Here is a 15,550-nt window from a genome sequence, read left to right on the forward strand (position 1 = left end):
ACACCTGAAGGACGTCTCTGATCCATTAATTGTTACATAGCCAAAGATTGCAGACCTCTGCAAAATGGAAAATGTTGTTGTTGTTTTTTTATTGCGATTATATTGCAAATGCAATTAATTGTCCAGCCCTAGTATGAACACTGTTGCAAGGCACTGTCACACTAATTTAGTCAATTCTGTTTAAATGTTTAGAAAAACTGCTTACCCCGGGGTTCTTTTTTTTTTTTTTTTTTTTTTTTTTACAATTTCTTTTAGATTGCATCTGGAAATCTGCTTGGTGGTGAGATCGTGGACAGCAGGTCCAGCCAGAGTAGAGAGCATGCTCACTCTGACAACGGAGACGACCACCGTGCAGATAGCAACACAGATGCAACGGCGCTGACGTCTCTGCTGGAGGACTTTGGGGCTTCCTCAGTCCTGCAGCTTAGGTTGGTCCTTTTTTTTCCCCAGAAGAACCTGCTCATTATCTTCATTGTTACCTGAAAATCGCACTAATCACAAACGGCTTATCGCAGAGAGGAACTACGCCGCCTTAGATCGGAAAATCTGAAGCTGTGGGGTCTCCTAAAGGAGCAGAAATCTGCTGAGTGTAAAGAAAAGGAGAGCACCGACGTCTCTGGGAACAGCAGCGACGGGCCGGCTGAGCTGAGGAGGAGTCTGGAGACGCTTCAGTCTGAATCTGAAGATGGTTCCGTGGTCTTTAAATTGTCGAAGGAGACCACAGAGAAGTCGAGCAGCGAGTCACACGGTGAGACCACTGCGACTAATATCAGCACTAGAGACGAGAAACCAAGTCCAAAACCCCAACGTCAGCTAGACGACGAGGCTCCGAAGCAACACGTCACAAGACACAGGGTGCGTTTCACACAGCTATGGAAGTCTAAGGACATATTTATCATTTATTAGATGTGCTTTTAATGTTATGTCTGCTTTATTTGTTTGAAATGTAGGCTGGTGTCAAGTCTCGCCTCCCCGTGCCTGTCCGGCTCAGGGTAGAAGGCAGCACTAAATGGCCATCTGGGAACTCTGACCAGTGGCCGGCTGATGCTCAGCAACCCTGTCTGGATGATGTTTATGGTTCTGAGCAGCCCAACTCTCCCCCTTCCTCCACCATCAGATGTCCCCACACCAGCTGCAGTCCGGCAGAGTCCGACAGGGACTCTGAACCCAGAGCGCCGGCGGCTCACACCCTCAGCGACTCTACTCTCCTTTCTCAGCTGGAGCTGCTGAACCAGGAATGCCAGGAGAAGGAGGCCCTGATCGACAGGATGAGCGAGCAGCTCGCCGACCTGGAGGAGCTCCAGGCCCAGCTGCGTGAAAAGGAGCGACTGAACGAGCAGTACGCAGTGGCCCTGCAGGCGGCACAGTCCACCATCGCTTATCTGACGGCCTACAGCCTGGACAACCAGAGCAACTTTGGTCCCCGCGCAGCTCCCGGCTCTGCGGGACCGGACGACCTCCACGTCAGATGCGCGGAGCTGCAGAAGGCCCTGCAGGAGAAGGAGGAGCTCAACAGCCAGCTCATCGAGCTCCTGAACATGGCGGAGAAGGCCATCGACTCCTCTCAGAGCCAAGATAACAAACCTGAGGCTGATGATCTCTGTTCAAGGATAGAGGGGGCTTTACATCAGGCCCATTCGGACAGACACGCCTGTAACGAGGGCAGCGGCGCCGCTGAGGAGTCTGTGCTCGAGCTGCGGCGACACGCAGACTCCCTGCAAAAGGCTCTTCTGGAGCAGAGTAAGCTAAACGCGGAGCTCCAGGAGCAGGTGAGGGCCGCCAACGCAGCTGCACAACGGGGCGGCACTCGGTCAAACGGCTCCATCTGGAGTCCGAGAGACGCAACTGCAGCGATGCCTAAAGACGACGACTCAAAGAGAGGCTTTGATAATAACGGCTTGAATCAAGAAATGTTTGGCGTTTTGATGAAATGCTTCAGCGCAACAGAGTCTGCTGTTTCCTCCCTAGCAGCCCACTGTAAAAGCGCGTCCCCCCCGGCCTCCGATAAGTTAGAACTGAGCGCCGAGCTGCAGAGGGACTTCGACCTTCTTCAGAGAGCCCTTCAAGAGAGACGCGGACTGAGTGAATCTGCTCAGCAAGGAAGGGAAACGGAGGGACTGAAGCTCCATCAGGACCTCTGTCTCCTTTACAGGGTTTTTAGCGATCGCTCTCGAAGGATCGCCGATCTGCAGGCGTCCGTGCAGGAGGAGCGAGGCCACAGGGGAGAGAGCGAGGCCCACAGGACGGCACACGATGCCAAAGGATTAGCTCCAGATGTTAAGCTCCAACTGGAGACTTTGCACAAGGCTCTGAGGGAGAAAAAGAAGGCGTGTAAGAGTCTGGAGGAGAAGCTGGCCACCGCGCTCACCAGTACACCATCTGCAGAAACGGCACCAAAAGGTTAGGCAACATAACTGTTACAGTCCATGTTCTGATGCTGTTTTAGAAAAAAAAAAAACATGGATAGATGCAATGTTCTCTTTGCTTTTAAAGAAATCCCATCTAACTTGAAATGTATTGCTTCCAACGGCAGCTCCTGAGCAGGGAGACAAAAGCGTGCAGGTGGATTTGCAGGACCTGGGTTACGAAACCAGTGGCAAGAGTGAGAACGATAGGGAAGAGAGCAGTAGCACAGGTAGACGGTCTGTGGGCAGACTCTGCATGTCGTCTGCTGCGTGCGTGGAGACTAATCTCACGTGGGGATAGATTCTTTCACTGTGTGTCTGCATGAGGATGGAGGAGCAAGGCGTCTTCAGATCGGGTCTTATAACGCACAGCGTCTCGTTTCTGGTTTTAACTTTCCTTCTGCACTCTTTTTTTTTTTTTTTTATCTCCCCCACAAGTTGAATTTGCACTGATCAGTTCTTGCATGTTTCCCTCTGAGGTTCAGGGACGTCTTTCAAGCACCTTTTTAATCTCTCAAATTTGATTTCTAGCTGCAAATACAATGATTAAATGTTTCACCTTCTGTTTTTTTTAATGTCTCTGCGGTTTTGTGTTTTTTTGTCAGATCTAGAGGTGGGTGTGAACCCCAGTCGCAGCGCTTCCAGCCTGCCCTCCCTGTTGAAAACCGAACACGCCACCTTCTCCTCCACTGAAAATCTGGACTCAAACTCCAGCACTCCATACCCAAGCTCCCCGGCTCTCAGCTCAGCCAAAGTAGGCGTTTTGATGTTTGCTCTTTTAACAATATAGGAATGTTTGAATCCTGCTGATTGCCTTGAGCGGGAATTTTCCATGCGTCTTTTGAGTTTAACCCGTTTTCCAACACATAGTCTAGTGTCCAAACTTTCGGTACATGTGCAAAAATTGTCAAGTCAAAAAATTAACCTTTTTTTAAACCAGATAAATTCTGTAATTTTTTTTTACCTGCTTTACAAATTATGATCATTTTAAATAATAAGTCAGATTTTTCTACGGAAATGAATGTGAAAATCATTGTAGGTCCAGAATTTAAAAGAGGCTTTTGCTCGTTTGTCATATTAAAAGATGGTCTTTGTATGTAATTAGCCAGTTTTCATAATTGAATTCAAAGCAGATTTTAATGCACCAAAGTATGCGTTTGAGTAATTAAATATCATTGGATAGACGTTACTATGAAATTAAAGAGAACGTCAAAACGTTTATTAAAATATGAGTCCTGCATGCGTACTTTGTATTGTACGTAACATTTTCAATTGTAGGGTTTTAACTTTGCTGTAATAATTTTGCCCTAATTAAAAACTAAACTCTTCCATCGGCATCAACCACCTGCACCAACTCTTTCTTGAAATTCAGTTGGGGGGGGCACCCAAAATCACAAGGGCCACAAATGGCCCCCGGGCCGCACTTTGGGCATGCCTGCTTTAAATAATAGTAAAGTTATTAAAATCAAAGCCTAGCTGGTGCAGGTAACAAATAAATCCTGGACGCTGCAATCTCTCCTATCTGTGATCGTTGACTTTGGGCTTTCTGCAGGTTGCCTTGATGCACTGCTCCATCCTGGGGTTAATAAAGTAATGCTCACAATGTGTTCCCAAGATGTTTCTGAACATCGCCCCCTGCTGGTGTCGTGTAGGGCCGTTTGCTGAGGCGCTAGGCTAACAGCACTGTGTTGACAGGACTTGTTGGTTGTTCAGGTTGTAAATATTTTAGTCAAGTATTCCAGGAAATGGTTTGAGACGGGGGCCAACAGGGGCCAGTGCTCCGGTAGAACCGGGCCCCGGTACTAAAGAGACATTAAATACATTTGGTACAGTGATATGCTCTGGCAAAGAAACCGTAACGGATCTCTGTTTCACGTTTAGCCTCAGCCGTACTGAGATGGGGTCGGTTTTTATCTGCTTGATCACAAGTGGCTCACTTAATGTATTAAAGGATAAAATATCGCCCTGTTTTATTGCCCCCCTGGTACATTTGGTCTAGAACTGCCACTGTCTGAGGGCAAAAGCCACTCTTGCTTCAAAAACTTGCCATTTACCTTGACATAAAAAATGTGTTTCAGCTAATCTGTCTGCTGCGCTCCTGCCAACACGGACCGGTTAGTGGGGATGTCTGAGCACGCCACCACAGACAGCTGAAGCAGCCAATATAGACTTTTTCATAGTAGTTATAAATGTGAAAGGCTTTGATCGTTAGAGAAAACAAGATTTAATATATGAACTGTAAACAGGGCTAATATAATATGTTTGTTTGACCCTGATGTTGTAGCAACAGGTATTGGGAGGCGAGTTTTAAAACTGATCGGGATACTTAGGCTCAGATCAGGCATCGCCATTTAGTTCAGTTTCATTACCCCGTGCAATTTGCCGCCATGCTTATGAAAGGTTTAAGCAGATTCAAAGGGAACATTCAGATTCATTAAATGTTTCCTCAGAGACGATCCTATGCAGTAAGTTATTCCTCAGCTCTTTTTCTGTTCTGTACATGAGACCCGTACCCAAACAAAACGTTCGTCGTTGGCATGGATTATAGGGCGGAAATCTAGGAGGGGAGGAGACGGAGAAAACGGGAGCAGAAAAAGTTAAAACTACCATCATTGGGTCAACAACAAACTTCTTTAAGAAGATTTAAACATCCCTCACTTCAGCTGCACATCGGGTCCTCGGTTAGAGGCAGACTCTGCTACGATTAAACAACTCTTTGTTGTTTTCTTGGATGGGTCAAAGTCAAATAAAAATGTGTGTGTATATGTGTATATATATATATATATATATATATATATATATATATATATATATATATATATATATATATATATATATATATAAATATATATACATATAAATGATAAAAAGTTACTATGCCAACTTTTGAGAGTGTGGGGATGTTATAGATTACTGGTGACCGTATTAGCAAAACACATTACTTGGGAATCCAGATTTAACTTTTTCAGCTGTGATCGGTTCTGTGCTGAATTTATCTGCCACCGCTTGTGTTTCTCTAGGTCAGTCTGAAAGGCCTGCAGACGTACGAGGACTACGGCGCGTCAGAGGACCCCCTCCAGCTCCAAGCACAAGTCAGAGAGCTGAAGGTCCAGCTGGAACACCAGACGAAAGTCATCCTCCAAATGCAAAGCCTCCTGCACAGAAACTCGCTCCCCGGCGACGCAGCTGCCAACGCCTCTGAGCCGCTGGCTGCCAGGGAAAACGAAGGCGCGCCTAAAGCGGATCGCACTCAGGAAAGAGGCGGGAAGCGGGAGGCCGACAACCAGGCGGCGAGGGACAGAGCCGCTGCGGTGAACGCGGCGCTGTGGAAGGAGAGGACGCCGGACCGGAGCACGAGCGAACAGCTGCGTCAAAGCCGCAGCCGCTCCACGTCGCCTGCCAGGTCACGGCTCTCCTCGCTGCGCCGTCGACGCGCCGTCTTAACCGGGATTGGCCGTTCCATCCCGAGCACCGGAGCAACTTTCGCTGACCGTCTCGTTGTTTCCCCTCGACAGGCTGGACTCTCTGGTGAAGTCGCAGGCCAGAGAGCTGTCCCAGCTACGGCAGCAGATCAAGGAGAGCCGGCGGCTGGGAGCTCTGCAGCGCCGGCAGCTGGAGGATCTGAACAAAGCCTTCAAAGAGCTGCTGCACGCCGGCGAGGTGGACCGCAACATGGGGGAGGTGATAAAGGAGCAGCTGGAGAAGAGCCTGAGCCTGCTGGACGGGCTGGAGGGCCGGCTGGACAAAGGTGGCCGCTAAAGCTGCTGTTAAAGATGTCTGCTAGTGGAACAACTAACATTTCACATGTAAAAAATAAACAAAAATCAGACATACTTACGACAAACCTTGTCTCTGTCCTCTAGAAGAATCTCCTCTGGTTGGTGAGGACGCGGCAGCTCTAGATCTGTCCTACAGGTACGTCACATACCCAGCATCCTATTCTGCTCAGCATATTTTAGGTGGGAGCTAGCAGCTATATGGCAAGGCAAATTTATTTGTGTAGCACAATTCAGTACAGAGACAATTAAAATATAGGAAAATTAAACAGAATAAAAGCAAGTAAAAATAAAATGTAGAAACAAAATAGAACATTAAAAACAGTTGGACTAAAAAAAAAATAAAAGGAGGAATAAGGAGGAACCGCTACCTCAGTACACCTAAACGATGACAGCCTCGTCCTTTTTTCACAGAGATCCCGTTTGTCTGTAAATGGACAAACTAACTGAAACGTTTCCTTGGAAACAGAGAGCAGCGGATGAAATTGAAGGAAGTGAGCAAAAACGATATAGTGGGATACCAGAATGCCAAACCCAGAGACGGTTACCCTCGAGCTCCTGGACGACATTTAGCCTAGCTAGCTGAATGGCTTCAGCATAAACTAAGCTGCAGGCTCCTCTGAAGTCTCTCTCCTTAAATTAGCCAAAGCCAACTTTATTTAGAACCGCACAGCTGACCAAAGTGTGGCACAAATGTGTGGAGCTTACGTGATAAACACATTAAAAGATGTTAGAAGCGACGTCTGGGCGCTCTGTCATGACGTGGGCTGACTGTGGGTCAGACGGCTCCACTCCTACGTCCTACACCTAAAGCGAGACGCTTACTGGCCTCAAGGTGTCGTTCATTATAGATGAGAGAGAGAGAGAGAGAGAGACTGGAGTAAAGCGTTGCTCCTCTCCCACCTGTTGCTGCACACTGCTGGTCAGGTGGCTGAAAGAAGGTCACTGGACCTTTTTCCTACATGCAATAAATAGAAGTTCAGCGGTTTTTTAAAAATCTTTCCACCGACAGTTAATGTGTGAAAATTGTGACCCAAGCCAAGCGTGAGAGGCTATACCACCTGATGTTCACAGTTAGATCAGCCATATCATCTTTTAGCCCTTCCAGACAACGCGAACGTTTTTCACGGCTGTTCCAAGTTGCTCAAAGATTCCTTCAGAGTGAATCGTTTTATGAAGAGTAACCCGTTGCTAATGGCCACAGTCCCGGGGAGCATCAGCAGGTTCCTGGGGACAGCCTGTCTAGAATCCAGCGGGACATGGATAACCTGCGTCTGGAGCTAGACGGGGAGCGGGAGCTGCTGCAGCAGCACACCAGACTGCTTGTGCAGCAGAACCTCAGCCTGGCTGAGTGCACCAGGGAGCAGCTGGACCTGTGAGTGGGCTTCATTCACACAGACAGCGTGATGCTTGCTGTGCACTCACTTCCTGTTTCTCTAAAACCTTAGTCTAGTTAGAGTCCTTCGTGGCTTTCTACTGTCTTCTGATTTCTCCCTCTCTCTCTCTGAGTGCCGTTTTGACTCCTTTTTGTTTAATATTTTGTCAAGTTTCAGCCACAAACTTCAATATATTTTCTGTATTGAGTGGAAAGCTGCTGTTGACCTAAAGCAATGTCAGAGGTGCCTCGGTCAGATCACACCAAAAGGGGAATGTTTTAGCCTGCATGCAAAACCCGGCGTGGTTGAACCCTTTCACTGCTCGTCCCGCCGAACACGGCGTCCCGACGGTGAAACCTGGAGGAGGCAGCTTAACTCTGCTGGGACGCTTCTCTTCAGCCGGCCCTAGGAACCGGCTCACGGCCGACGGCAAGGTGGAAGGAGATACAGGACTGTCTCAGAAAATTAGAATACTGTGATAAAGTTCTTTATTTTCTTTAATGCAATTAAAAAACACGAAATGTCATACATTCTGGATTCATTACAAATCAACTGAAATATCGCAAGCCTTTTATTGTTTTAATATCGCTGATTATGGCGTACAGCTGAAGAAACCCAAATATCTCAAAATCTTAGAATATCGTGAAAAAGTATACTAGTAGGCTATTCAACTAATCACTTGAATCGTCTAATTAACTCGAAACACTTCAGGGTTTCCTGAGCCTTGAAAAACACTCAGCTTGGTTCAGTAAACTAAATCACAAGTATGGTAGTGGTTAAGAGACGACATAAGATTCTCACAGTAACTGGTGTACTGACCATGGCATTACTGTCCTTGATTGGCCTGCCAATTCCCCTGACCTGAACCCCATAGAGAATTTGTGGCGTATTGTGAAGAAGAAGCTGAAAGACACCAGAGCCAACAATGTAAATGAGCTAAAGGCCGCTATTGAAGCATCCTGGGCATCCATAACACCTCAGCAATGCCACAGGCTGATTGCCTCCATGCCACGCCGCATTGATGCAGTAATCTGTGCAAAAGGATTCCCAACCAAGTACTGAGTGCATTAACGGATATTTTCAAATGTTTGATTTTGTTTTGCTGTTATAATTTTTTTTTACTTGGTCTGAGGAAATATTCTAATATTTTAAGATAGGATTTTTGAGTTTTCTTCAGCTGGACGCCATAATCAGCGATATTAAAACAGTAAAAGGCTTGCGATATTTCAGTTGATTTGTAATGAATCCAGAATGTATTCATTACATGTTTTTTAATTGCATTACAGAAAATAAAGAACTTTATCACAGTATTCTAATTTTCTGAGACAGTCCTGTAATTAAAGGTCAATACAGGAAGAAAACTCGTTACTGGCTGCAAGAGTCTTGAGGCTGGGCCAGAGATCGACTTTCCAGCTTCAACGTTAAACTAAGAGCTGGATAAAAGCATATTCATGTGTCCTATTCAAAGTCCAGGGCTATATCTAATTCTGCTAGCATGAGCCTTTAGCAGGCGGGGTGGAGCAGAGCTAGCAGCGCTCACTCTGACGCCCCCCCCCCCCACTCCTTCCTTCTCCTCCCAGATTGGCTAAGGAGCTGCAGGAGAAGAACCGCCTCATCCAGAGCCTCCAGAGGCAGGTCCGAGGCCGGACCCCCAGCAGCCACCACAGCTCCCAGTCCGACCTGAGCCGCTCGGACCTGACCACGTCCTCCCGCCAGAGCAGCAGCGACACACAAGGCGGCAGCCGGACGCACGGTGAGTTCCCCCCCCGCAATATAAGATGTTGGGTTCTGACATGTAGTCTGTGGCGTCGGAGTTGTTGGTTTTTAATGCAAGCGATTCAAAATGCACATTTCTCCACTTCCTGTCTTTTATGACTGCTTTCAGTCTTTTCTGAGCACCTGCCTGTAGAGGCTGTTTATTTTCCACTCAGATCCGTCCTGAGTGCCGAGCTGCACGCCACAGCAGCCCGACCACAGCCAGAGCCGGAGTCCAGTTTCAGTCCACCTCCACTCAGAGTTGCATTATTCAGCAGCAGCAGCTATCTGGTTCAGTCCTCAGCTTGTCTTTCCCATGAGGGGAAAAGAGGCACAGGAGGCTGTTAGGAGCTCAGGCCCTGGAAGCTAGCACCTTTTTTACTGAAGCTGGATAGTAAAACGTCGTCCTGTTTCTTTTCAGGCCGGCAGCCCTCTGGCCATAACTCCCCTGCAGGAGGAGCCGAGGAGAAGGGCGCGTCTCCTCACGGACACGCCGGCAGAGGACTGCAGGGCCTGCAGAGGGAGAACCGGCGGCTGCAGGAGCAGCTGAGGAGCAACGAGGAGCTCAACGCCACCCTACGCAGCGAGCTGGACCTGCATCGCTCAATCATGTCGCAGAGCAGCTTTCACCACCCAGAGCAGGATCCGGGGCCCGGTCAGGAGGCCCCAGGGCCCCACACGGCAGCACATAACCCGGGCGGAGGCATCGGTCGGCAGGGAGAAGCAGGACAGCCGCCTCACGTGGTGAATTCAGGTAAATACGAGGCATCAGGAGACGCCTGATCTCCACCAAGGCTTCCTGGTGAAGGTCACAGCGCTTCCTGTTTGTTTCAGCACTCGTTAGTCATGTGAGAGAAATCTATTAATGTCAATAATTAGCAGAAAACCCAGAAAACAGCAGAGTTGTACATCAGTGAGTCGATCATTGATGGATGCAGATGAAACATTCGTGCAGTAATGATACAACTGTTTATGTTGTGCCTTTTACATACCGTTGATTTCTAATCGGTATAAGCTTCTGGTTGGTTTGTTGTTAAATAGTCTGAACAGGCTTTTCCTGGATTTCTGGTTTCCATTCAGGCCTGCTAATTCTGATTTTGAATCAGAATCAGAAATACTTTAATAATCCCAGAGGGAAATTATTTTCGTTGCACGCTCCAGATATACAAACAACTACATATATATATATATATATATATATATATATATATATATATATATATATATATATATATATATATATATATATATATATAGATAATCACCAACTCTTCTTTTAAAATTATTATTATTCTAAGGATTTTGACAATTAGAAGAATAATGAAAGTGCTGAAGGTCTTTTTTTTTTATTGAGGTAGAAGATTTTATTCCAGCAAAAAAAAGGATCAGAAGATTTTCCTGATTAATCCTAAATTTACTTAAGAGTATAGGGAGACAATAAGTTCGACCTGCAGATAACCAGTAAATCTAATTTAACCTAAGACTCAGTAAGTAGCCCTGCGTTGGTTCTGAACATCAGAGCCTACGACAATCCTCCGGCCGACGCAGGACTTTAAAGCTGCAATAACCGCAGAAACGAAGCAGAAAACTCCTGATCCTGTAAACGCAGAAAAGAAAAGCACCTGCAGCGTGAGCTTTGAAGGTTAAGCGCGTGTTTAGGTGGCGGCACACGTTACTGTTTTCACCTAAACAGCACAGTTGTCTCAGCCTGGGGGAGGTTTGTTTAGAGCATAACGTTTAATACGGGCTGGATAAAGGACACATAGCCAGAAAGCCTTCTTGTGTTGACCATATAATCACAATCACATATACATTTTAAATAGTAAAAACAGATTTTTGTGGGTGGAATTGTTCGATTGGAGCCAGCAGTCACCTTTCAAAGCTCTCCTTCGATCTGGCTGACAGACCTGCTGGCCGAACACCTCCAGGAGATCCGGGCCCTGCGGCAGCGCCTGGAGGAAAGCATCCGCACCAACGACCGCCTGAGAGAACAGCTGGAGAGCCGACTGGCCGAGGTGGAGCGAGACCCAGGTACCCGACCTCAGCCGCGCGGCCGACCGCATCCCCTCTGCCCTCTAAATGTCCACTGACCAACGTTTACGCGCCGCTTTCAGCCGCCACGAACATCTTCATCCGCGGCAACGAGGAGCAGGGCCAGCTGGTCGGCGAGGTGCGCCTCCTCTGGGAGCAGAACCAGGTGCTGAAGGAGCAGCTCAGTACGGGATCCAGAGGTACCTTTGCTTCCTACTCGGTCGGCGCGATTCCTCAGTTGAGCGCTCCCTCCCTCACATGCGGCTCCGTCTCTTTTCAGACAAGCAGAAGGAGAACGAGAAGCTCCGGGAGGCTCTGGCCCGCCGCACGGCCAAGCTGGAGCAGAGCAAGAAGGAGTGCGAAGCTGTGAGGCAGCTGAACGGCCGCCTGCAGGAGACGCTGGAGCGCAGCGGCCAGGAGAAGTCGCTGCTGCAGGAGGAGCTGCAAAGGTGCACACTAACGCATCGGCCCCACAGCATTTCTCTGTAACTTTAACTTCAGGAGCGTTCAGAAGCATCCTCCCCATTAGCTTCCTGCTAAGCCGTTAGCATAACTCAGAAACCTGCAACTGGAAGCCAGGAGTCGGGTTTACTTTCTCCCTCTCCGCCGCTTACGGCTCCTGGCTCCAGCCGGCTCCGCTTACGGCTCCCGGGCCGGATGGCAGTACTGACCACCTCTTCTTCGTTTCTGTGCCGCCGCCGCGGCGTCTGCAGGTTGCAGTGCGAGGCGAAGCTCCAGAGGCAGCAGCTGTCCGACTCCCAGCATCTGCTCCAGTCTCTGCGGGTGGAGCTGCAGGTTTACGAAAACCTCAGGAGCGACTCCAGCAAGCACGGTAATCTGAACACATGTCTGACATTCATTTGCTTCTTTTAAAAAAAATAATGTATCTAACATTAAATGATCCACAAAGAAAAGAAATGATTTCTCTCAGAAACTTAACGTGACAAAGTATTTCTTTTTTAGGAAATACCCAGTTAGCAGTAGTCGTCTTTATTTGGTCTGAGCTGAGCTCTGCCAGGAGTCTGCAGCTCTCAGTCTTCCTAATGTAGTGTAGCGCTGTCAATATTTTAAAAAGTGCTTTAAAAGCTCTATTTATACCAAACTTAAGTTAAAAACAGCTGGACTGCATTTGCAGTAGTCCTGAATTGGTTGCGTTGGGTTTAATTTAAGCGTATCAGAGGGCAGGAAATACAAATGCACTCCACACTTTTTAGATTTTACCACATATCCTTCCTCCTTCAGTCGTACATTCTTAAAGGGTATAAATAATTCAGATTTCCCTGTTTAAGTGTTATTTTTGTTATTGTTAAAGTTAAAACTAAACTGAAGTTAGGAAGTCGAGACCTGTTGGAGCTAATGTATGCTAAACAGTATATAATATTAATAATAAGAAGAAGAAAAAGAAGAAACCAAACCAAACCAAACCAAATGAAGCAACCCAAATTATTATTTTTTTTTTTTCATTCTGCCTCTTTAGTATAAAACGGGTTGGAAATCCACCAATCAGTGAACCAGATAAGGATCTGACCACTGTTTCCTTGGATTGGTATAGATTGCTGATTGGCCGGGTAATTGGTGAAAACTAGAATGTTCTTCCTGCTCATTAAAGGCATCAGAATTCAAGAACAAAGAAATGATTTGTATAAATAAATTAACAGTGTGTATCTTGAGGCTTTTTTCCCAGCTGTGTTCAATACGACTCAGATAAAGATCAGGGACAGACGCTGTGAGGCATGAAGGGAGAGAATCGTGTAATTCCTTCATTTTCTGATGGATTTAAACATGAATCCGCCACAAATGTCCTTTCCATTAATTAGGTTAGTTAGAAAGAAACCGAATGAGCTGACGTTGCTGTACCATCGTCTCATATCGTCTCATATCGTTCTGTAAACAGGCCGTCGGTGTTTCTACTGTTTTCTCACTGTTTAAACTGAATATTTCATCTTTTTCTACCTGAATATGCCGTATTATCAGTAATTGTGCAATACTTAATCTGGTGTTCCTAATTTAATCTTTCTGATAACTCATTCTCTGTTGCATTAGAACTAACTCTAGATTAGTTTAGCTTGTTTATTTTTCTCATTAATATAATTTGTTTAGCACTTTCATGCCCAAAACTTCCCCATAGTGGGACAATAGAAGGAATTTATTCATCTCTCGTCTTCTGACTTCACCTCTTTAAACGTCTTTTAAGCGTATTTCAGTGAGATGAGTGAAGAAACGTCTATGTTTCACATCGCCTGTGACGTTTGTCCGTCTCTCCCCGTTAGGACGGCATGAGGGGGCCCCTCAGCCCGTCCCCGTCCCCTGCTCGGGCGCGGTGGACCTGGGAGAGCTGCTGTCAGAGATCAGACACCTGAGGCTGCAGCTGGAGCGGAGCATCCAGACCAACACGGCGCTGCGGCACAAGCTGGAGGAGCAGCTGCTGAGAGGAGCCGGCCGCTCCGACACCATCAACATCAACTACCTGCTGTCCTATCCAGGTACGCCGCCGTTTTCCCTCCCCGTGTTAATCCGCTCTGAGAAAGCGGGAAATACATCATGTTTACCTCTTGTGCTCCAGAGGAAGGGGGCCGGTCACCGGGTCGGGAAGGCTTCAGCAGCCACGAGCACACCGTGGTCCGTCACGGTGAGACACGCTCCACGCTTCTTTAGCTTTTTATTTTTATTTTTTAGGACTCAAACCTAACAGTTCTGTTCTCAGAGGTGAAACATCACAACCACTCGGAGGCGGACGCCGTCTCTGCCTGCAGCAGCTCCGGGGACAGCGTCACCGGCGCTCCCTCCCGGCTGGTGCCGGGCCACCGCATGTGGGCCAATCGCAGCGGCCGCCACGTTCTGGGTCTGATCGAGGACTACAGCGCCCTCCGCAAGACGATCTCCGAGGGCCGCAAGCTGTCCCGCAGCATGGACGCCCAGCTGCACGACTGTCTGCTCGCGCTCGGACAGCCGGGCGCCGACGGCGAGGTACTGAGCGCGCTGCGGCGGGGACGCTTCTTTAGGCGTCACCATGAGCTGAGGGGGTTCTGCTTGCCTGTTTTTTTTAGGTGAGAGGAAAGCAGCAGCTGAAGAGTCTGACCAGCAGCACCAACACCATGCAGCAGGTCCTGGAGGAGGCCGGCCGGCTGCTCAAACTCCTGTGGAGGGTCTCTCTGCCGGCCGGTTTCCCGGCGGAGGACGGCTCCGGCAACCAGCAGGTCGGAGCAGCCTCACATACGCACTCGCTCGCCTCTCTTCCCGCCCCCCCCCCCTTTTTGCCGAGGACCTGAACCTCCTCTGTCGCCCTCTAAACCAGGATGAGCTTCTGAGAAACGAGATCGCCCGACTGAAGAACAGACTGTCGCAGCAGGAGCGGATGCTGAGCGGAGCCGTGAGACGCCTGCGCACCACCAACCAGCTGAAAGAGGGCATGGAGCGCGTCATCATTGACCAGCGTACGGCTTTTTTTACTTTTTTATTACTCTGCTTACAAATACGCTGCTCAAAAAACCGAAAGGGACCCTTTGGAAACACATCAGATCTCCAGTCAGAGGGACCCAAACATGACGTCCCAGAGATCTTCTGTTGGGTTTAGGTCCAGCAGCCCAAAGCCCCCTCCTCATGAAATATGGCTAATAATTTGTATAAATGTTTAAAAATGACTGCGGCCTCTTTACTCCACCTGTTGTTGATCTGATTAAACCCAAAACGGCCGCCGCTGATTAACAAGCCCCCTTCTACTACTGAACTGACCGGGTCCGTTGTCCACTTACTAAATAAAAAACAATAAAGAAAATGTTCTTTTAATGTTTGGAGCAGTAGATAAAGGTTCCATGTTTACACTGAAAGTCCTTCTATTAAAGCAGAGCATCAAAGGAGTCAGTCAGAGCCCTCCGCTAACACGCCTGTCCTTTCTTCCAGTGTCTCTGACTCACGGCGTATTAAGGAAAGCTCGGGGCAATCTGGAGGTGAGTTATCTTACCAAACCGCGGCCCGCCTTCAACCGTTCTCTCTCTCGTGTTTTAATTGTCCTTCAGTGAATCCTTCTTCTTTGTCCCTTTGCCTTCTCTGCATAATAACATTAGACAAATTACTGCGCCCTCTTAGGCCTGAAAGGCCCGTCTGGAGGAGCAGGCCAAGGTTAGTGTGGTCGGTGTTGCAGGCTGCCAGGCGGAGACTTTGCATGGGTTTCCTGACCTCTTGCATGAAGTGAAGCCTTTTTAATCTG

At 47.9% G+C, this 15,550-nt stretch overlaps 1 protein-coding gene across 11 annotated transcripts in view; it reads left to right on the plus strand.

Annotated features, from left to right (window-relative positions):
- cdk5rap2 (CDK5 regulatory subunit associated protein 2) overlaps positions 1-15,550 on the plus strand; it is a 51,879-nt gene that overhangs the window by 34,918 nt on the left and 1,411 nt on the right. For 6 of the 11 annotated variants that reach the window (XM_036140360.1, XM_036140350.1, XM_036140354.1 and 3 more), the window contains 21 exons: positions 256-428; positions 516-855; positions 951-2,400; positions 2,534-2,635; positions 3,011-3,159; positions 5,426-5,808; positions 5,921-6,153; positions 6,269-6,320; positions 9,138-9,310; positions 9,734-10,066; positions 11,218-11,343; positions 11,427-11,543; positions 11,624-11,792; positions 12,057-12,175; positions 13,614-13,826; positions 13,907-13,972; positions 14,048-14,310; positions 14,391-14,540; positions 14,639-14,777; positions 15,244-15,290; positions 15,408-15,462. In XM_036140360.1, the coding sequence (XP_035996253.1) occupies positions 256-428; positions 516-855; positions 951-2,400; positions 2,534-2,635; positions 3,011-3,159; positions 5,426-5,808; positions 5,921-6,153; positions 6,269-6,320; positions 9,138-9,310; positions 9,734-10,066; positions 11,218-11,343; positions 11,427-11,543; positions 11,624-11,792; positions 12,057-12,175; positions 13,614-13,826; positions 13,907-13,972; positions 14,048-14,310; positions 14,391-14,540; positions 14,639-14,777; positions 15,244-15,290; positions 15,408-15,462 (4,852 nt within the window). The remainder of the gene's footprint in view (positions 1-255; positions 429-515; positions 856-950; positions 2,401-2,533; positions 2,636-3,010; positions 3,160-5,425; positions 5,809-5,920; positions 6,154-6,268; positions 6,321-9,137; positions 9,311-9,733; positions 10,067-11,217; positions 11,344-11,426; positions 11,544-11,623; positions 11,793-12,056; positions 12,176-13,613; positions 13,827-13,906; positions 13,973-14,047; positions 14,311-14,390; positions 14,541-14,638; positions 14,778-15,243; positions 15,291-15,407; positions 15,463-15,550) is intronic. The other 5 variants (XM_036140358.1, XM_036140359.1, XM_036140352.1 and 2 more) reach the window with 4 other exon arrangements.

The sequence above is a fragment of the Fundulus heteroclitus genome, chromosome 8 (genome assembly GCF_011125445.2).
Source record: "Fundulus heteroclitus isolate FHET01 chromosome 8, MU-UCD_Fhet_4.1, whole genome shotgun sequence".
NCBI lineage: Eukaryota > Metazoa > Chordata > Actinopteri > Cyprinodontiformes > Fundulidae > Fundulus > Fundulus heteroclitus.